This window comes from Ambystoma mexicanum, chromosome 3q (genome assembly GCF_040938575.1).
Source record: "Ambystoma mexicanum isolate Mex_15411 chromosome 3q, UKY_AmexF1_1, whole genome shotgun sequence".
Taxonomy (NCBI): Eukaryota; Metazoa; Chordata; class Amphibia; order Caudata; family Ambystomatidae; genus Ambystoma; species Ambystoma mexicanum.
This window is the reverse complement of record NC_090926.1, coordinates 688,258,549-688,280,918: the sequence shown is the minus strand read 5'-3', so window position 1 is coordinate 688,280,918 and position 22,370 is coordinate 688,258,549. Positions and strand designations below refer to the sequence as shown.

At 45.0% G+C, this 22,370-nt stretch overlaps 1 protein-coding gene across 6 annotated transcripts in view; it reads left to right on the top strand.

Annotated features, from left to right (window-relative positions):
• The window catches only part of NDEL1 (nudE neurodevelopment protein 1 like 1), a 356,432-nt gene that overhangs the window by 89,994 nt on the left and 244,068 nt on the right, over positions 1–22,370 (top strand). For all 6 annotated transcript variants that reach the window (XM_069654597.1, XM_069654600.1, XM_069654599.1 and 3 more), the window contains one exon: positions 15,216–15,364. In XM_069654597.1, coding sequence (XP_069510698.1) covers positions 15,216–15,364 — 149 coding nt within the window. The remainder of the gene's footprint in view (positions 1–15,215; positions 15,365–22,370) is intronic.

The window sequence follows — 22,370 nt, the reverse complement described above, 5'->3', positions numbered from 1 at the left end:
GCCCTCACAGCTGCTTCCACCGACAGCATAGGAACACATTTCTGCCTGATTTTGAAGGATAATACAATCATTAGTGGTACAGTCTATTTCCATTACATCATTTGGGAGGCTACTGGAGTATCTCCAACGTTAACGAGAGGTGTACCCAGCTCTCCAGGAGCGTGGAGGTGTCGGACTGACCGCACTTCAGGGTTCTGCTCCAGTGGTGACTCTGGCATCTGGACGTGTACAGATTCCTTTGACTATGGTGCCACCAACTGGGTTGCCATTACTGCTGCCTTTTGTAATTCCATCACCACCACTACTGGCTCCGGTTGTTGCAGGTTTTTCTGAACAGGTGGACACACACTACGATCCAAACAGCCTGAAGGAGGAACTCCCATCATCGGCCAGAACCTTCCAAAGGAGGATCACAGATGTTTTGAAATTTCTGGACATCCCCCACCCGTAGATATGCCAGAACAGTTTGTCCGGTCAGCAGTCTCAGCCTCTCGGGGACAGGAGTGTAACTGTCCCCATGTAGAGGGATATGTTGATGGAAGCCCTTAAATTGTGACAAAAACCAAACGCTGCACAGGTGGTTAGCAGGAGGCTAGATGCAAGGTACAGACAGTTAATCTTGCTATGTATTTGCAGCCTCTCTCCTTTGCTGTCTCAGCCATGCCCTTCTACTCTAGTTGTATTCAAACATTTCCATGCAGAGCCCCTCATTGAGTAAAAGATATTGTTCTTGAGCCCCCTCCCCTTGAGTGTCAGTAGTATTGCTAGGCCCCCACCGATGGCCTATCTATTTGTATTCTCTTAAAAGCAGTCACTGTACAAACGTTTTGTAGATCCTTACACGCTCTCCCATCCTGGGGGCCGGGGTGTCCCCACAGTTTTAAGACCACTGTTCTAATCTAGGTGAATCTTGGAACATCTTCTGTTTTTGTTGACGGAGGACAAGCTGTTGGAGCCTGGGGAAACGGACCTACCAAAATTGACTTTCTCCCTCATGCAGGTGAACATGAATGCCCCTTTTGAGCACACTGAATTGGAATAGTTTCTGCCTCAGGACCTGAAAGGATAACATGAAGTCTGCCATAGTCCATAGCAATAGGCAACCGCAGGTATGCTGTTTGGGCATCGATATGAGACTCCAGGCATACATGAGATCTATCTTGGTCCTGATGTGGATGAACACATCTTGGACCTCCAATTTTACAGGATACACCTCTGAAATTCAGAACCAAACAAGCTGGCATGAGACAATCCTGGATATCTCAATCTCTCTCATTCCAACCTTTTACCTTCACTTTCAAAAGTTCAAGATCCTGCCCGTTTAGAGCCGGCTGGACCTTTGTCGCTTACCTGCATATCCACTGTATGTGAGCGTTTCTGGAGGTTCTTGGTTGTTCTCTGTGGGTGAAGATCATTCCAGTATTGGGTGTTGGTTGTCAGGCTGAACACTGAATCCATGTTTTTAGGACTGATGGCGGCATTCACCTCCTACTTTGGTCTTCAGGGCAGGAGAGAGGGGGAACACCTTTAACCCCTGCCCAGCCATTTGGTTGTTTAGGGCAGCTAGTCAGGAGGAAGCTGCATCCTTGTTGAAGCTCTGAACCCTGTTTTTTTTTTTTTTTTTTTCCCAGGCTGTCTCAGTGAACTCAAATCTTCATGGACTGCTGCACACCGCTTGATCTTTGTACGTTTTTCCTTGGCGATATACTGAAGGCTAGGATTTTGCTGAAATGGAAGAGTTCCTGGAATTCTTTCACACTGCCACAAACGATCAAGGCTCTCTTGACGCCTGTCTAAATTTCATTTGTCAGTTGGGCTATAAAAGAGCTCAGATGACTTCCTTCTCTTGATCAAAGCCTCTGTTCAAGGGAAACTTTGAGGGTCTCACTAGGTTATCCCCCCCCCCCCAACTCATCCTTCTCACCCCAATCTTGCAATGTACTGTAATATGGTTCTCATGGCCCTGAGTTGAAAGCCTTTTGATCCAAAGGCATTGGCTCCCCTTACGCTGCTTTCACGGAAGACAGCCTTCCTACTAATGGTAATCTCAGCCCATTGTGTAGGGGAGTGTGGGCTTTCATCTTCTGAACTAATCCTAGTCTTTTATAAGAAGAAAGTGGTCCTACAAACACACCCTCTTCCCGAAGGTTTTTGCCAACTTCCACATTAATCTGGAGATCTCTCCCGAAGTATTTCCATCACGGCTCGTAGCCAGAAAATCTCTTTATAACTTAGACTTGATATGTACTCTGTTTTTTATCTGAATCAGACTAGAGACGTCAGTGCTTTTGTTTATGGGGCACCTCCTGTGGTCGTTTGCCGTCCATGGTGACTATTGGATAGTCTGCTGCATCTCAGAGCTACAAACTTCAGAAGCCCTTTCTTTCCAAGGGCTTGCACACGCATGTGGTGAGGGCGAAGGCCACTTATGTGGCCTTTCAAAGGCTTGTTCTGTTGGATGTCTTTGCCATGACAACTATATAGACCTCGTCCTATGCACGCACTATTGCATGGATGCCAGGTAACAGGCTGATGCCTGGTTTGGGTCAAGCAGTGATTCAGAACTTTGGTTAGATCAGATTAGCTTCTACACCCTCGAGTGCAGCTTGTTTGGCAGTCGTCCAAAGGTACAGGGGAATTGGGACAGTACGTAGGAGTAAGTTACTAACCGTAGTGGCTGCATTAATAATAGTCCCTGTCCCACCTTCCTCTGAAAAGAAATCTAGCTCGTATGGCCTGGGAGGATGGAAAGGTACATTGGGTGGGGCGAGGCTGGTGGCGGCACTTGGAGTGGCGTGGCTGCTGTGTGCATATGCTTGCTGAGTGCTAAATTCATGCAAAGACCTTTTCTGCTGAAAAATGCTTCTGGGCCCTTCCACTGTCAACGGGAAGGTCAGACTATGGCGGCTGGGCTGGTAATGACTAGGATTACTAAGGTAGTTGCTATGGAGAGTAACTACTTTTCCGATTCCACCGAGTGAGGCTTATTGTGGCGCTGCATTGTCAACCCTACAGAGCCGCACCGGTCTTGGAGTCTGGGGCCTTAGCAAGGATCTCATAAGCAGCCAAGACCTGTCAGTTGAGGCAGTGGTAGCCAAGAGGTGGTAGTTCATGCTCCAAGCTTAAAAACGCTTTATTTGAAGTTATTGACCGTCCATGTCAGGATAAAGTGGATGAATTGTAAATGTATGACTGGGGTCCTCTTTAAAGTGGAACCTGGATGTTTGCAGACCCGCACAAGTCAGTGGACTGGATTCATCAACAGACATGTCACTACCATACCCATATTCTGATCGGTTGGATGATTTGTTTTAAGGGACCATACCCATATTCTGATCGGTTGGATGATTTGTTTTAAGGGACTGACAGATTCTGAACCATACTTTGAAAGAAGGGGCTGTTGATTGTACCCATTCTGGGGTCTGGGAAAATGTTGTCTCTTATGGGTACAGTAACCCTAGACTAGCTCCATCTGATGATGATTTTGGATGACTCATCCACCTTAATCCACCTTAATGCCTAATGATGCATGGGTCTTCAGAAAAAGCATACCCCATAACCCATCCAGCCTTGCAATTTTCTAGGTACACATTTAATTCTGTGATATCAGTCTGTGAAACCTTGGAAAACCTCGTAATAGGGAAACCATTTGCCACCCCCGCAGTGGAAGCCACTCTAACCACAGACGCATCCCTTACAGGATGGGGGGCTCACCTATCCCATCAGACTGCACACGGAGTTTGGACTCGGAGTGTAGCGTCCAAACACATAAATCTGCTGGAACAACTAGCGGTCTTCAAAGCACTGAAAGCTTTCCAGGCTCACCTGCAAGGGAAGACAGTACTGGTCCTCACAGACAGCACCACAGCAATGTACTATCTGAACAAGCAAGGGGGCACTCACTCTCCAGGACTGTCAAAGCTGTCCCAAAACATCTGGAAGTGGGCTCTCAAACACATGTTCCTGTTGTCACAACACGTACCAGGGAAACGCAATCTGCTAGCAGACGAACTCGGCAGAGACTTCCTTCTACCCACAGAGTACGAATGGCGACTACAAGAAAACATCGTCGCAGACGTTTTCACGCAATGGGGTTTCCCAGAAATGGATTTGTTTGCAACTCTGAAAAACACCCAAGATTACGCCTCCAGGTACCCCCAGAACCGCTCCAAGGGCAACGGTCTCTGGATAACATGGTCAGGGAAATGTATTTACGCTTTTCGCCCCTGACTCCCCTTCTCAACAAGATAGTGCACCAGGAACCAGTTACCATGATCCTAGTGGCCCCTATGTGGGCCTGACAACCCTGGTTTGCTCACCTGATGGAAATGTCACTGTCTTCACCGGTGAAACTACCCTGCCCGTACATCATGCTGTCACAGGGCAGGGGCAAAACGCTGCACCCATGCCCACAGACCCTGAATTTAGCAGCCTGGCACCTGAGGTCATAGAATTCGGACATTTGCAGCTTTCTCAAAGATGCATGGACATCCTTAAAGAAGCAAGGAAACGGACAACTCGTTACTGCTACTCCAGCAAGTGGAAACGGTTCGTCATCTGGTGTAGAGGAAAGAGCATCAACCCAGTTGACTGCTCTCCCACACAGATTGTTCTTTACCTGACTCACTTATTAGACTCAGGGTTAGTCTTTAATTCTATTAAAGTTCATCTAGCTTCACTTTCTGCATACACCACGTCTCAACATAAGGTCTCATGGTGGAAAGTTCCAGTTATTAAAGCCTTCATGGAGGGAGTAAAAAGGATCCACCCTCCTATATCTAACCCAGCTCCCGGATAGGATCTAAACGTGGTACTAACCAGGCTCATGGGCTCCCCCTTCGAACCCATGCACAAAGCAACACTTAAGAACCTCAATCTTAAAACCGCTTTCTTAATATCTATCACCTCCATTAGGAGAGTAAGTGAACTACAAGCGCTCCCTATACTAGACCCCTTTGTAACAGTTCACAAGGATAAGGTGGTTCTACGCACACATCCTAGGTTTGCACCAAAATTCATTTCTAAATTCCATCTCAACCTGTCTATAAAACTACCAAAATTCTTTCAAAACCTATCAAACTTGGGAGAAAAAAGCCAGCACACACTTGATGAGCGCAAGGCGGTCATGTTTAATATGGAAAGAACTAGACCACTGAGAAAGACTAATCAGTTCTTTGTCTCAGTGGCGACAGGAAGAGAAGGAGATGCAGTTTCAAAGTCCACTATATCTAGATGGATTGTCCAATGCATCACTCTGTTACACTCTTGCTAAGAGAGAACTATCCTTCAAGCCAAGAGCACATTCTACTTGAGGCACTGGGGCTTCCATAGCATTCATTGCAAATGTCCCTCTGGAGTCCATTTGCAAAGCGGCAAACTGGAGTTCTGTACACACCTTTAAAAAAACACTACGGTCTAGATGCCCATTCTAGATCTGATTCCCAGGTGGGACAAGCAGTATTAAGACATCTCTTCTCTACTGTTCCTTCTCACAACCCACCTCCAACTCCGGGTACTGCTCGCTAGTCTATGCACAGCATGTGATTCTAAGCAGATTAACAAACATCAGAAGACATACAATCATCAGAAATGCTTTTACGGTAGTAATGCATGTCTTCTGATGTTTGTTAATCTGCTTAGATTCACATGCGCCCACCCTTCCTCCCCGCTCGGATGGAAGGAACATAGACTTCTTATTACTTTCACTCTCTTTTCTGTACTCGCTCGCTCCTAAGAAGGCTCCCTGAGGGCGAGGAAAAAATACAGAGGGACCTCGACGCGTGAGGGATTTTGGGTACACTGCACGTCACTATAGGGATAGCATTACAGACACGCCTCTGTCGACGTCCCCTTTTCGACTACGAAAAACAAAATGCAATACTCCGCAGTGACCACTGGATGTCGGACTATGCATAGCATGTGAATCTAAGCAAATACAATCATCAGAAATGCTTTTACGGTAAGTAATGCATGTCATTCTTTCTTGTTGTGTTTGTTAGCCAACACGTGTTTGACCCTCTAAGGGCTTTCTCAAGGGTATACCGTAATATACACACAAGATCACCAGTTTGAATTAACCATATTCAAATCAACCGATTAATAACATATTGACATCAATTTGTTCACAAAACATTGATTGCCAGTTGATGGCTATGCATGCACCAGTAACATGCCATAGACTATATCACTATATCAATTTCTATTACTGGAAGAGTTGACATTGACTATATCTAAGTGAGGTACAAAATGTAATTCACACAGGGGGGATCAATAGAAAATGCTAGCAATCACTAGACTTTACAACACTATAACTGGCACATGTTTGTGGGCACTTATTGTAACGCTCACCTGATTCTCGCAGAGGCGCCGGTCTTGACTGGGCGACTACCGTATCTTCAAAGGTGATGTGTAGCACCCGGTTGGCTCTTTGGGCTGGACCTCTGTGCACTGTATGCCTGACGTGTAGAGTAAGATGTCTTAGGTAAGTGAATGCCGAGCTCTCCATCTGCCTCGGGGCAGGGTGCTGTAACCAGTTTCTTCACTGGATAGGTAGCGCAGGCCTCTTGACTTCAGAGGACTGCTGTCGATCGTTTACTGCACGAACGGTAAGTTTCGAGTCATTCAAATGTCTTTAAAGTCTTTAGTAATGATGTCTCTTGTTTTGCAGGGGTCCGGCGATGGCGGATGACAGGCTGAAGTGAGTTGAAGATGGAGCCCGTGTGATGAATAGAAGCGCCTGGAAGCACGTAAGTAAGCGCTTGTTGCCTGCTTCACGATGCGCTCTAACTGTCTTTTTATTTTGCAGGTACGAGTTCGGAGCGGCTGCAGGGTGCCGGAATACCCACTGGATTAGATGTGGAAAGGAGTAATGGCACGTGAGTATTAAAGTTCCCCAATGTCTTTAAACGCACCTTGTTTTGTCTTTCAGATGTGGGATGCAGCGCCGAAGGCCTCCGGAGCGTGCGAAGAGTTGGTAAGATTTTGCCTTTCAGATGCCGGAATGCTAACCTGTTCTTTCTTGTCTTTATAGGTGTTGCTGAAGACTGGATTCAGGATGGTAAGCCTTTGCCTTTCAGATGCCGGAATGCTAACCTGTTCTTTCTTGTCTTTATAGGTGTTGCTGAAGACTGGATTCAGGATGGTAAGCCTTTTTCCTTAGGCCCAGGACCGGATGCAGAAGACACGATGAGCGTTCTGCTGCAGAGGTTGCAGAATAACGCAAAGCAAGATTCATCCACCGGGTGTGGTTTAAATAGCCTCCTGTAGTGCTTAGGTGTCTCCTTCCACAGCCACGCCTAAGTAAGAAAAGAGTTCCTGGTAAGAAAAGAGTTCCTGCCTTCCAGAAGAGTTCCAGTGTTCTGAATCTAGGGAGTGGCTCCAGCCCCACCCAACAGGAAAAGTAGTTCCAAACAGAAGAGGATTAGAGGCTCAACTGGCAGGCAAGTAAGCAGCATGGTCTGCTGAAGGTAAGTCCACCCAAGCATTATGAGCCCGGCGCTTCCAGCGCTGGGACTGGGCATATTTATGAGCCTGGTGCCACTGGCGCCAGGACTGGGTCCAAAAGGTCCCAATTGGGACTGGTTGGCACTCGGAACCTGGGTTATGGATCTGCTTCCAAGGGAGTTGGGAAAACCCTGACCTTTTGGAAGCAGAGATCATGACAGTACCCCCCCTCAAGGCCCCTCCCAAACCGGGCTTCTCCGGGGGTTTTGGCTTGTCAGGAAATGTTCGGTGAAATCTTTTGATTAGGCGAGGAGCGTGGACATATTCAGCAGGTTCCCAGGATCTCTCTTGGGGGCCGTAGCCTTTCCAGTCAATTAGGTAGAATAGTTTAGATTTGGAGATCTTGGAGTCCAGAATGCTTTTGACTTCAAACTCGAGTTCTCCATCCACTAGGATAGGTTTTGGAGATTTGGTTAGTCGGGTTTGAGGTTGCACGGGTTTTAATAGAGAGACGTGGAAGACCGGATGTATCTTCATGTGCGGGGGCAAGTCCAACTTGACCGCTACTGGGTTTACTATGGTAGTGATGGAATAGGGACCAAGGTATCTTGGGTTGAATGTGCGTGGCCCTTTTAGAGATAGATATTTGGTGGATAACCAGACTTGATCCCCTACTTGATAGTGAGGGGCTTCCTTCCGATGTTGATCAGCTCCTTTCTTGTATTGTTCTTTAGCCCTTTGAAGGTGAGAAACAGCTTCCTTAAAGGCTTGGGTGATTGTAGAATGCAGGTAGTCTACTGCTGGTGTTTCAAGATCTTGGAGGGGATCCAACTCCGAGGTTCGAGGGTGACTGCCGTACAAAAGAAAAAACGGGGTTTTCCCAGTTCCCGAATGGACAGAGTTATTGTAGGCATACTCGGCTATCCAAAGGATATCTTTCCAAGTTTTTTCAGTTTGTTGCAGCATGCAGCGTAAATACTGTTCCAGAGTTTGATTGGTCCTCTCGGTTTGTCCGTCGGTCTGAGGGTGGTGACTGGTCGATAGTCTCACATCAATTTGAGCCGACCGACAGCAACTTCGCCAAAAATGAGAAATAAATTGACTACCTCGATCCGAAATTAGAACCGAAGGAAAACCGTGCAGTCGGACGATGTTTTCGAGAAATTCTCGGGCCAGAGTTGCTGCTGTTGGCAAGCCTTTGAGCGGAATGAAATGCGCCATCTTGGAGAATAAGTCCACGATTACTAGAATCGTATTGTATCCGGAGCATGGAGGTAGATCGGTGATGAAGTCCATAGAAAGCGTATGCCAAGGGCGAGGTGGGATGTCAATAGGGCGTAAGAGGCCTGCTGGTCTTTCCTTTTGACTCTTGTTTTGGGCGCATACTCCACAGGACATTATAAAGTCTCTGATATCTTTTTTCCAAGACGGCCACCAGAAGTAGCGCTTGATCTTTTCTGAGGTCTTGGCTATACCGGGATGACCTTCCATTAAAGAGTCGTGATAACAAGAGATTACTTTTTTCTGTAAATCTGTGCTGGGTAGGTATAATCGTTCTTGGAAATACAATAAGTTGTCCTTTACTGCAAAGTCCTTTCCCTGCAGATGCCAATTCTATATGTCTGCTGGAGTTACAAGTTGCCTGGCTTTATCCTTAACTTCCTCTATGGATTCTGTGGCGATTACACCCAGAATTCTTTGTTCGGGAATGATTGGTACATGTTTAGGGTTGACCAAGTGTTCTTCCACTCCCATCCGAGAAAGGGCATCGGCTTTACCGTTCTTTGTACCAGGTCGATAGGTAATTATGAAGTCAAACTCGGCAAAGAATAATGCCCAACGGAGTTGTCTAGAGGATTGGGCTTTTGCAGTCTTCAAATATTGCAGGTTTCGGTGATCCGTAATCACAGTAACGGTGTGTCAGGCCCCCAGCAGATAATGCCGCCAAGCCTTAAAGGCAGACTTGATAGCCAGAAGTTCCTTGTCAGTAATTGTGTAATTGATTTCAGGAGGCGAGAATTTGCGGGACCAAAATGCCACGGGATGCAACTGATTGGTTACCGGGTCCTTTTGTGATAGAACTGCCCCCATGGCAAGGCTTGAAGCATCAGTTTCCACGATGTAGGGGAGTTCGGGGCGAGGGTGTTTTAAGATTGGTGCAGAGATAAATTTAGTCTTCAAATCCTGGAAAGCTTGTTCCGCCTCGGTAGACCATTCAAAACGTTTGTTTTTCTTTAACAAGGCAGTGATGGGCTGGACTATTCGAGAGAATTCGGGGATAAACCTGCGGTAAAAGTTAGCGAAGCCTAACATGCTTTGCACACCTTTTACGGAGGATGGTGATGGCCATTTGAGAACTGCATCGACCTTCTTTGAATCCATACGCACTCCGCCAGGTGATAATATGAATCCCAAGAATTCAACTTCAGTCACGTTGAAAACACATTTTTCCAACTTAGCGAAAAGTTTGTGTTGACGCAATCTTTCGAGGACCATTTTCACGTGTTTCCGATGTTCAGATTCCGATGAAGAATAAACGAGGATGTCGTCGATGTAAACAACAACACATACATCTATGAGCTCTCTGAGGACATCGTTCATAAAATATTGAAAGGCGGCCGGGGCATTGCAAAGTCCGAAGGGCATGACCTGATATTCAAATAGCCCATACTTGGTGCGGAAGGCCGTCTTCCATTCATCGCCCTCTTTTACTCGTACCAAGTGGTAAGCTCCTCTAAGATCCAGCTTTGTATATATGCATGCTTTTCTGACTTGGTCCAGGAGTTCAGGGATCAAAGGTAACGGATATCTATTCTTAACGGTGATCTGGTTCAGGGAGCGATAATCGATACAAGTTCTAAGGTCTCCTTCCTTTTTTGGAACGAAGAACAAAGCTGAAGAAGCAGGGGACTTGGAAGGACGAATAAACCCATTTGCCAGGTATTGATCCAGGTATTGTCGAAGGTGAAGGTTCTCAGGCTCGGTGAGGGCATAAATTCTACTACAAGGAGGAGTAGATCCAGGTATCAGGTCTATCTGGCAGTCATAAGACCTATGAGGAGGTAGAGAGTTAGCCTGATCCTTCCGGAAAACATCTTGGTATTCTAGGTATTCGGGAGGTAACTGGGGAGTCTCTGAAGAAATTGCGGCCAGTGCAACACCAGGTGGAGGGTGACAAGTAGAGACACATTCTGGAAACTGGACCGTTCTTGCTCGCCAATCGATCAGAGGATTGTGTTTCTCTAACCAAGGTATTACTAGAATAATCTGAAACTGAGGGGCCTTGATCACATCGAACACGATCTTCTCATGGTGTCCATCTTGACTTACTAGCGTCACCTCTTGAGTGGTATGCGTTACTGGCCCGGAGGCTATCTCCGTACCATCCACCGTAGTAATGACGTCCTTTACAGCCTTGGGACAAAGAGTTAGATTCATCCTCAAAACCATTTCATGATCCACATAATTGCCGATGGCACCGCTGTCGACGTAGGCTTCAATTGCATGTAATCGATCCGGATTATCAGGGCTAATGAGGACCATAGGTATCACGAAATGCGAGGTCACCGAACTGGTTTTCACGCTCGGCAAGAGGACCTCTATTCTTGTCGGGCGAGGTCGTTTCCCTGCTCAGAGTTTGTAACTTTGGTAACTGCAGCTCCTACTGCCTTCTTGGCAGGTTTCACCGGACAGTCTCGAAGAAAGTGCCCTGAGTTTCCGCAATATAGGCATAATTGCAACTGTTTCCTCCTTTCCCGCTCCCTTTGTGTTAGAGGACCTTTCAGACCCCCTATTTGCATGGGTTCCCCAGAGTCTACTCCTTTGGAAGGAGTTGGCGGTTTGGAAAATACTCGAGCATCAAACTTGGAACGATCGGCCTTCCTGTTCTGCAGCCTGTGATCTATTTGAACGACCAAGTCTATATAATCCGAACAGTCTTGTGGGGGATTCACTACTTGGGCTAAAACGTCTTTGAGCTCTCCACGTAGACCTCTATAAAACAGCGTAATCCTTTTGTCCTCAGGCCATTGAGTTTCCACTATTAGTCTATTGAAAGATGCAATATAAGCCAAAAGGTCTTGATTACCCTGTCGCAACGAAAGAAGCTCATTGTCCAAGGCCTGCCCCTGTGAATGTCTTGCGAACAGTTTTTCCATACTAAGCTGAAAGGCTTGAAAATCATGGAGAACCGGATCATCTTGATTAACTAGAGGGATCGACCAGTCTGCCGCATTGCCACTAAGGTACGAAAGTACAAAAGCTACTTTTGCTTGATCAGTTGGAAAGGCTGCTGGCCGGCATAAGAAGTGCAACCGGCACTGATTGATAAATACTGCAAACCTCTTTGGGTCACCAGAAAATCGTTCGGGCGGAGCCAGAGGTACATTCCCAGGTAGGTTGATCTGCACTGGATTCATAGAGGATGTTGAAGGAAGATTTGCCCCTGATGCGGGTAACGGGGTCTGTCCGGCTTGTGACTGTAGCACTTGTCTAGCAAGATTATCTGTTCTCTCCTTGGAAATAATTAGTTCCCTTCTTAGAGCATTCGTTTCCTGACGAGCTGCATGCACTTCTGCCCTTAATTCCCCAAGTAACCGGGCTAGGGGGTCAATATCCGAGGTTTCCATAGCGCCTGGGCAAGAGTTTTGCAGTAGGCTTTGTGTTCTGTAACGCTCACCTGATTCTCGCAGAGGCGCCGGTCTTGACTGGGCGACTACCGTATCTTCAAAGGTGATGTGTAGCACCCGGTTGGCTCTTTGGGCTGGACCTCTGTGCACTGTATGCCTGACGTGTAGAGTAAGATGTCTTAGGTAAGTGAATGCCGAGCTCTGCATCTGCCTCGGGGCAGGGTGCTGTAACCAGTTTCTTCACTGGATAGGTAGCGCAGGCCTCTTGACTTCAGAGGACTGCTGTCGATCGTTTACTGCACGAACGGTAAGTTTCGAGTCATTCAAATGTCTTTAAAGTCTTTAGTAATGATGTCTCTTGTTTTGCAGGGTTCCGGCGATGGCGGATGACAGGCTGAAGTGAGTTGAAGATGGAGCCCGTGTGATGAATAGAAGCGCCTGGAAGCACGTAAGTAAGCGCTTGTTGCCTGCTTCACGATGCGCTCTAACTGTCTTTTTATTTTGCAGGTACGAGTTCGGAGCGGCTGCAGGGTGCCGGAATACCCACTGGATTAGATGTGGAAAGGAGTAATGGCACGTGAGTATTAAAGTTCCCCAATGTCTTTAAACGCACCTTGTTTTGTCTTTCAGATGTGGGATGCAGCGCCGAAGGCCTCAGGAGCGTGCGAAGAGTTGGTAAGATTTTGCCTTGCAGATGCCGGAATGCTAACCTGTTCTTTCTTGTCTTTATAGGTGTTGCTGAAGACTGGATTCAGGATGGTAAGCCTTTGCCTTTCAGATGCCGGAATGCTAACCTGTTCTTTCTTGTCTTTATAGGTGTTGCTGAAGACTGGATTCAGGATGGTAAGCCTTTGCCTTTCAGATGCCGGAATGCTAACCTGTTCTTTCTTGTCTTTATAGGTGTTGCTGAAGACTGGATTCAGGATGGTAAGCCTTTTTCCTTAGGCCCAGGACCGGATGCAGAAGACACGATGAGCGTTCTGCTGCAGAGGTTGCAGAATAACGCAAAGCAAGATTCATCCACCGGGTGTGGTTTAAATAGCCTCCTGTAGTGCTTAGGTGTCTCCTTCCACAGCCACGCCTAAGTAAGAAAAGAGTTCCTGGTAAGAAAAGAGTTCCTGCCTTCCAGAAGAGTTCCAGTGTTCTGAATCTAGGGAGTGGCTCCAGCCCCACCCAACAGGAAAAGTAGTTCCAAACAGAAGAGGATTAGAGGCTCAACTGGCAGGCAAGTAAGCAGCATGGTCTGCTGAAGGTAAGTCCACCCAAGCATTATGAGCCCGGCGCTTCCAGCGCTGGGACTGGGCATATTTATGAGCCTGGTGCCACTGGCGCCAGGACTGGGTCCAAAAGGTCCCAATTGGGACTGGTTGGCACTCGGAACCTGGGTTATGGATCTGCTTCCAAGGGAGTTGGGAAAACCCTGACCTTTTGGAAGCAGAGATCATGACACTTATGCACCATAGATGCATGACTTGATACCCCTTTGGATATTTATGCAGGAGAGGATTAGGGAGCACTTTAAATAAGCAGCACGTGAATGTATTGTGCACAGTAAGGTGGTATGGCATATTAAGGATTTAATCATGCCAGGAGTTGATGAACCGAAATTAATGGCAATCATTTTATCTTAATTTAAATATTATTTCTTTCTCCCCTTCTTTTTTTTTCTTCCTTAAAGTTGGTTATTGTTTTTACTGTCAATTTGTGAACAAATTGATGTCTATGTATGTTACTTATCGGTTGATTTGTATATGGTTAATTCAAGTTGGTGATCTCTTGTGTGTAGAATACTGTATACCTCGAGAAAGCCCTTGGAGGGTGAAACACTTGTTTGCTAACAAACACAACAAGTAAGAATGGCTAACAAGCACAACACGAAAGATTAAATAACATATGGAACCTAGTTTCTTGCTTTGAATATGGTCCATGGACAATGTTGAGAGACTTGAAACTAGTGATTTTTGCAGTAATGGTAACACAATGTGCTGAGGCTGGTTAAAGCTTGATTACATCACCAGAGTCGCGCATGTGATTTGGGATTTCATTCTCACTCAAGAGAAGGCCGGCAGCCCTTTGGCACCCCTCTGCTCTGCTAGTGTTGTTTGAAGGGCTCCTTGTTGCAGACCTCATCTAACCAGGAAAAACGGAGACCTCTCCAGCTGCTACTCTCCCCACCCCCAGCTTAGCACTGCTCTCTAATCTTAAATCACCTCAAAGTACCAGACTCTTATCAGGGTCTCATCTCGGGAGTCCTTTTACTCACATAGTGGTCTTTGATCTGTCTTTTGGGACCCATCGTCTTCAGTTGCAGACGTAATCTATCTAGATGGGAACTGTAAGCTCTCCCGCTGTCTTCAGTTTTTCTCTGCAATCACCAAATCCGTGTGCTGGTGAGTAGTTTTTGAAGCCAGAATCTTTTCAATGTGTTCCTCTCATCCTCTCCAGGGTCGTCTTGGTCTCCTGTGTGCTTGACCTTTAACTCAATTGGTAAATATTGGGTAATTCACTTTAATTGAGTTGTAGCATAACATTGGGGTTTCAGGTTCTGAAATGGTGACATCATTCTGAAATGTTACTCCTGCCTACTTGTAAAATGTGTAGTTCTTTTTCCATATGGAGTATATTTGTACAGATCAAGTATTGTGGGTCTTCCTTTGTGGTGTGCATTAAACTATTGTTCACCTTCTAAAGAGTTGGCTTGAGTGCTCATCCTCACAACAGCTTGGAGAATTGTAAGGTATTGCCATGTAAAACGAAATAGGTTGATATATCTGTACCCCTAGAAATAAGGCAAAAGAAAAAAAGAAAATTAACACTAAATAATCTGAAGTCTGAGGAACCTATCCACACAAGAGGGAAGGGGACCAGATGAGTCAAGCACGCTACCGACTTCCAATATTGTTGTGATACAATGCTTTTACAATGTGAAGGTTGGTGCATGTGGATCTATAATTGAAATGCTGGAGAACCACAATCTGAGATCTAATGCTTTTTGTTTTTATATTAACCTTGTTGAATTCACTTGAAAAATTAGATGCCACCAGTTATCGTGTATTAGGCAGCCAAGAGCTCCCTATGTATGCAAATCAACTTCATGAAGAGTTGTCATGTTTTTTTTTGTTTTTTTTCCATTTTCCTTTTCAGGAGAAACTTGAACACCAATACTCTCAGAGCTATAAGCAAGTATCTATGTTGGAAGATGAACTGGTTCAAACACAGAGTATTAAAGATCAACTTCACAAATACGTTCGAGAGTTGGAACAGGCAAATGATGACTTGGAACGAGCAAAGAGGTGAGTGAGTTACATTCCTAAACACTGCAGTGTTTTTATCAACAGTAGCCCAAGGCGGTGTGCTATTCACATATAAACACATTTTGCTTTCTGAAACGGATAGTGGTATTTTGTGTCGAGAAAGGGTTGTCCTTATTGGAAGGAAGTATTATGTGGAAGGAAAGGTTAGAGTAGTTCGCGGTCTAAACACCAGGCTTTGGAAGTGCATCTAGCAAGCTATAATTGTGTACTCTACAAAAGGTTGCCTATATTCTGGTTTAAAAGAGCTAGTTCCATTATCAAAGCTGAAAGATTAACTTTCTCGTTCTGGCTACTAGGGGACTCTTATACTGAAGCTATTGCTTTGAAGTACAGCTAGGAGAGAGGTGACATGCAAGGGGAGACCCACCCACCCATTGACTACCGCTGGCAATACCCATTGCTTTGGCCATTCCTACCCACTATGTGCCCATCTTCAGTCAAAATGCCCCTCTGATAACTGAACTCGATTAGCACCAAGAGCTAGATATCTTGCTGAGAGGATCATCCGTGAAGCAGATCCCATATTATTCATAGCCAAGAGGTTATCCCATACCACTGTGAGGGTTGTACCATGCTGTGGTACAAAACCTGATTCAATGGGATGAGGCCATTGCGTAGTCTCAACATGTATGCATAGCTGTTAAACACTTTTGCCTTCCAAGATTTTTGTCAAAAGGAGGAGGGATCCTGATCGGCCAAATGTTGGCTTGCACAACCATGATCTGTGGGGCGCTTAACCTGTCTCCTCAGGGAACCAGAAACTTTCGTTTCATGGCTTGAGCCATTGACCATATTTAATGACTGGTGACGACAGACGAGTACAAGCCTGCAAGGCCTAAGTCTGGATCAACTCCTTACAAATGAGAATACCCTGTTACCATGGTGTAAACCTAATTTTCTTAGCTTGCGGAAATAATCATCTAAGATGATGGGGCGCAAGAATGATTGATTTGGATGACCTTCATATGGTGCTGACACTAAATATTTTAAATAGCAGGGGAAAGGCTACGCCATATTCAGAGTTTTAGCTAATCTATTGATCTAATCTAACATTAGAATAAATGGCCAGATGTACGTTTGTCCCTGTATGTATGTTTGATGCAGTAGCATCGCCTGTTATCGCTAGAGGGAGCTGTTGCCTTAGGATATATAGAGACGATAACCAATTTGCATAGCTTTGTCTGTTCCCCCTGCTAGAGGGGGATGTTGGTTTAGGATACATGGTGATCCTACTGTGTTAATGAACACCTTCCCTTTGGCCTGTGCACACAGGCCTGTACACTAGTAGGTGATAAGGAGAAGGACAAATATAAACTGGGGAATTTTACGTGGTGATGGGGAGGGTATCTCGCTTATCCATATGGATTTCACTTGAGAAGCCCTTGGCATCCAGAAAGATGGGTGAATAGGCTTAGGGGCTAAACGACCAGGGAAGATATATGGGCCGAGATTTAATGTCGGATTCTTGTAGACCGCAGAATAGGTAGGCTAGCAGGATATCTGAGATGCATGAATGTGTGTGTGAACTGACAAACTTGAAAAACATGTCACTTAAGGGCCCTTTTAGAGTAATTTACCCTCTGCTCTGGAATATGGAGGTATTCCCTTAACTTCCCATCTATGAAGGGGTTTCTCTCTAACTGTGGCCTGTCTGAATAAGTACTTTCTATACATTATTCTTCTAAAATACGCAGTCGATTTTATTTATTTTTTCTTCAATCTTTTGTACAATAAAAGATTGAGATTGTAAAGATACTTGAATGTGCTTTGGAGCTATTGCTTTCCTAAAGCATATTGCTGTGAAGGATACCCCATTGCATTTGGTGTTCAGGAATCTCTGTTCACCATTTGATTTTTAATTTAGACCAATTATGGAATGTGGTGTTTTGATGTGTCCCACTCCCCACCCACATCCCTTTTGTGGTTTTTGGAAAATGGTTTCCAAAAGTCCAGAGGGCTTGTAACAGATGTGTCTTGGCATACCTATTCTTTTATTTATATACACAAACTTTGCATGAGCTGATGCCCTTTATCACCATATACCTATATTGCTATATTCTGATGTGGTTCTACTGGGAAAAACTCCAAAGGCATTAAGGCATCTGCTGGATAGCATCTTTTATATGGCAGCAGTTACCTCGCTTGTGATTCGGCTACATTGTTGCAGGTGTAACACATAAGCTACTGTTTCTGGCTTTTGCACCATTATAACAAACCACAATGTACCACCGTCCATGATGCTTTGTCCTTCATAAACGTTGAAAAGGAGGAAGAGCTACTGATTCACTACCAGAATCCCCATAAAGGTGTGTTGTGTGCTTTTTTTAAATCATATTTATCTTGTGGATTTCTTTTGAGCAGAACATAGTTTGTGCTTATTTTTCTAATGGATAGTATCCCTTCTGTTAATTATCGTATTTCCACCAGTGCATGTTTCAGAGATTAATCCATCTTCCAGTATTGACACCAAAAACATAATGCGTCTGGTGTCTGCAACTTGCATTTCTCCAAATGATTTGGACCGACCCCTCACCAGTATTGACTAAGATGGCTAGGGCTGATGGTATCTGTAGGCCAAACCATCTGTAGAGCAAAAGGTTGCAACCTCCATTATGTAATCCAACATTGTACCTTTTTTTAAATATCACTATTTTATATTTTGACTCGCCAAGCAGCAATGTAACAACCCGCAATCGTCAACGCTCATTAATTTACTTTTTTTCTCTTAGACCTACCTCTTGGTACAATATAAACAATGGAGTTAAAGCGTTTAAAACATGATTTTTAAATAAGAGAGCTCCAGTACAATTTTTTTCTTGATGAGAGCAATCAAAATGTGTAAGTCTTCTCCCAATTAAGTTTCAGTAATTAATTTTCACTTGCTACATCATGGTGTATTTTATAAAATCTTCAAATTCCAAATTTGTGTAACATTCTTGTCTTTTTTATACAATCATGGGTGATTTAGGAAACATGTTGAGCACCATATCACAATCTAATATTGGTCAATATTTTGTTTGGAAACTGGTTCATATTTTGTGGAAATTGTTCTTCCGATTTTCATTTGTTATTATTTCATTATTTAAATATTTTCTGGCTTGTTTAACAATTCTGCCTCTGATTCAAAGTGATTCTTTTTTGGCATTTTTCTTTCATTCTAAGAAATTGTGAGCATGGTAAACCTTTCAACCACCTTCTTGGATGAAAGGCGCTCCTGTCAAAAATAAAGTTGCAACAGGTTAATCATCAATTCATATCCTACTATTGTCAGTTGTTTCCAAATGTCCACAGTGACTTTTACGTTCAGATGTAGTTATTTTACGCATCCAACTAATCTAATTCTTGTAATTTTATCTTGACCCATCGTGTTTCGACTTCTTGTCGGACTGCTTTCTGAAACAGGACTGATCCAGATCCTTTGCAGTCTTTCTGGAGCTCAGAGCTTTCCATCAGAACCGTAAACCAATTGGCACCAGACACAAGACTCGTAAGCTGTGTACCATGGACCTCTTTCATTCTAGTCTCCAGAGAAGCCAAAATGAGACTTTCATTTGGCTGCCTTGACTCTGGTTGGAGGGAGGTTTTCCTTTTTTATCTAGATTTTTGGAAGTTGATAGCCTCCGAACATTTCTTTTACCCACTCCCTCCCTCCCCCCACCACCAAACTGTCAAATCCCCTCACTGCCTTTCGGATTGGTTCAGAAAATTCCGACAATCTGTGGAAGTTTCCTCCCCCACACAGAGGATCTCACACCAAAGTCAGCAAGAAGGGCCACACAGGGTCTTTAAATAGAGATCTGGCTGAGGGCCTGTTCGGGCCTCCTGCACCGACTCCTACCAAAGCAGACTACCTTGAGGGCCCATGGCCTTTTACCAGAACAAGCTATTTGGTCTTCACCTCTAAACCTGGATCTCGGTCCAGCAAGGGGTAGGTGGATGCCAAAAAGACCTCATCCTTGACTGTACCTAAAGGTTAGTCTCTCTCAAATGGGAGTAGAAGTAGTGTTCCATCCTCGGATGACATGTTAGAATTCTCGTTGCCACAAGTCTCTGGCCCTCAGCCCAAAATGCTATGCAGGAGTCCACTCCCATCAGGCTCCCCACCTAAGTTCCCTAGGGGATTCTGTACACTGCGAGATAGGCATGGTCAGGGGCAGTCAATGGGTGGTTAAATAGCTAAACGCCAACAAGCTGTGTGTGTGCGCCCCTCCTCGCAGATCACGCCTCTCCTTGCTGTTCGCCAAAGCAATAGTTTCAGCTTAAGCTCCACCTTATAGCCAAAATATTAATGAGGATCATGCATCTTTCATAATGTAACCCTAGTCTTTCGCTCCATAGATTAGGCAAACTTACTATAATGCACAATTTTCACTTTCTGTGTTCTTACAAAACCTGCTGTTTTACACAGCTCAGTAACCTTTCGGCCCACATAATGTTGTTTCTTTCCAATAAATGCAACCAATATTTCTCTACACAGCATCATGAACTGTTTCAAATAGAACTAATACACAACTCTTCCATGTCAATGCACTATTCAGATGCATGGGTCCACCATCTACATCCTCATTTTTGGTAAATTAGGCCTCTAATTGGACCTGACCTGTTCAGGTACTTGCACTCCAGCGTCTGCACCCACTCAGTCCTTGGAAGCTTGTGCATCTCGCTTAATTGTTTTCGAACACTAATGCAATCTTCAGCAATGACATCTTACTTTAAAGACCTTAATAAAGGAGATTCTCCCATCCCGCGGCTCTAGTTCTTTCTACATTGTGTCTGCCATTGGCTCCTGTCATTGAACTAGTGGCTATGGCACCTGTTCCTCCAACAATACTTCAACCTCCTGATCTCTCACCATCTTCAGCGAAACATTTGTTCAGGGTCTTGAGTGTGGATCAGGATACAGTATTAATAGATGTATGTACTGAGTAAACTTCTCAGTGACCTGGAAGAGGAGGTGCCATCCTTATGCAGAGCCTTTCATGAAAGTGTGGGACGTGTGGCTGAATTGTTGGGTCTTCCCACTGTTGTAGATCTCCTACAGAACCTGGGATTTTAGACGGTGACAGACTTTTTGGGGGAATTCCATTTTAGGAAGATATGTTGCCAGTGCTAGGAAAAATTTCTCTTTAGGCAACTTTGTCTCCATATTCACTTGACCCTTACCATTGTGGGCTTGGACTTGCTTCCTACCAGGTTTTAGGATAAGCAGACTCCTGCAGCCATTTATTCAGTTCAGTGTTGGAGCCAAATATCCTGTGTAGAATAGCTTCCAACTGACAATCTGTGGCTGACTGCAGAAGATGTCCAGCATTCCCTTCCGGCGTTTGGCCTGGTTAAGCCCTGCGGGAGTACCTGATCTGCGAAGGCCCTTTTCATTGCTTCAGGCCTATAAGAAATACAGTGTGTGTACTGGTCTAAATTGAATTATTGTGTGCTTCACTGGGTGGTCTAATTGTGTACCCCTGACCCCACTCGCCCTCTCCTGAGACTAAGCCTTGACCATTCTCCACGCTTACCTTGATTGAGTTGGGCTAACCTCTGAGTTCCTAGGTTCACTATCTAGGGTGGCCTCGTAAAATATGTCCACCAGGCCAGACCCTAGAAATCCAACTTAACAAGTTAGTGCACAGCGGCGAGTATAAGATCTTGGGTACCCAAGTGTTGTCCACTTGTGTGGTATCCTAATTCTATTTGCAAAGAACACTGTGTTTGAACTTAGTACTTGGTGTAATAGTGGTCGTTTTTTTTTTTTAATTTAAATATGGAAACATTCAATATGTCTACTCTTGCTGCACTTAAAGTAGAGAATTTACAAGGTTGCGTGTAGACTGAGGATTGCCATGATGGAGCATGGCCAATCACTCTTGTGGATAATTGCTGCTCGGCCTCATACCCTGCCAGGCCGGTCGGCATTTTGGATGCTGTAGCATTGGGGTAAGAGGATATCAAAAACATGGGGGCGGGGTGTGGTTGGGGAGGATGGGCTAAGCCATGTTTCAGTGAAGAACAAGGCATCAAGGTTGTTGCACTAGATGAGATCGGTGATCTCTGAAGCGCAATTGATTACTGAAATTGCATTTATCAATATTAGGAGGCGTGTGTTTCATGGGTGTTGGATGGGGCAACAGCTGCAGAAAGCTTTGTGTTGCGAACGTATAACTTCGAAATTTCACTTCAAGTCCTCCAGCAACCTTTCCACTAAAGTGATTTGCAATTTTTTTTACCTGAAAATAGCTTTTTTTTGTCTTTTTTAAAAAAAAAACTCTTATCAATTCAAAGTAGTAAACGCATCACAAACATCAAAATAAGAGTCGATGAGATACATCGTAACAAATTTGATGGTAATTTCCCAAGGAGGGAAAACGTAGACTAGTTCCATTCTCCAGCATGGGGTCTGGCATGGATTCACATGCTCATGAATATTCCCCGTCGTCAGGCTGGGAATCCTCGGTAAAGAAAAATCGGTATCAGTTTTGTTTCTGATCTGTCTTTCGTAGTAGTAACCGATCACTGATCTCTGCGTCATACTGACCACAGCCAATGACTGCCATCTCCCTAAGCCCCGCCTCTGGCAGCCATCTTCAGATTTTTACCGCACGTTCAAGTGTTGGGATCCTCGTGATATTGCTCTCGAGCTTTAGCGCTTTTTTCGCGCTTTTTCTTAGGAAAATGTTCTCTTTTTCGGTCAAGAGTCTCAAGCTCCACCGTTTCTTTATCCGATCAATGGGGACCCGTGTCGGATTCTTCTACGTCTCTCAAGGGTGAAGATTTCGTCGAGCCACGCTTTTGGAGGACTCCAGAAGTTTCTCAGGCCCATCTCGATCATGGCCCAGGAGAAGGGAAGCTCGACGCCCGGAAAGCTGTTCAGGGTCTGCCCTGGATGCCAGCTTCAGAATGTCTTAAAGGAGGACGAACACTCCCTTTGCCTCTACTGCCTGCATGAGGAGAAGACGCACGTGGAGAAGGACTGTGTGTTTTGCGGCAA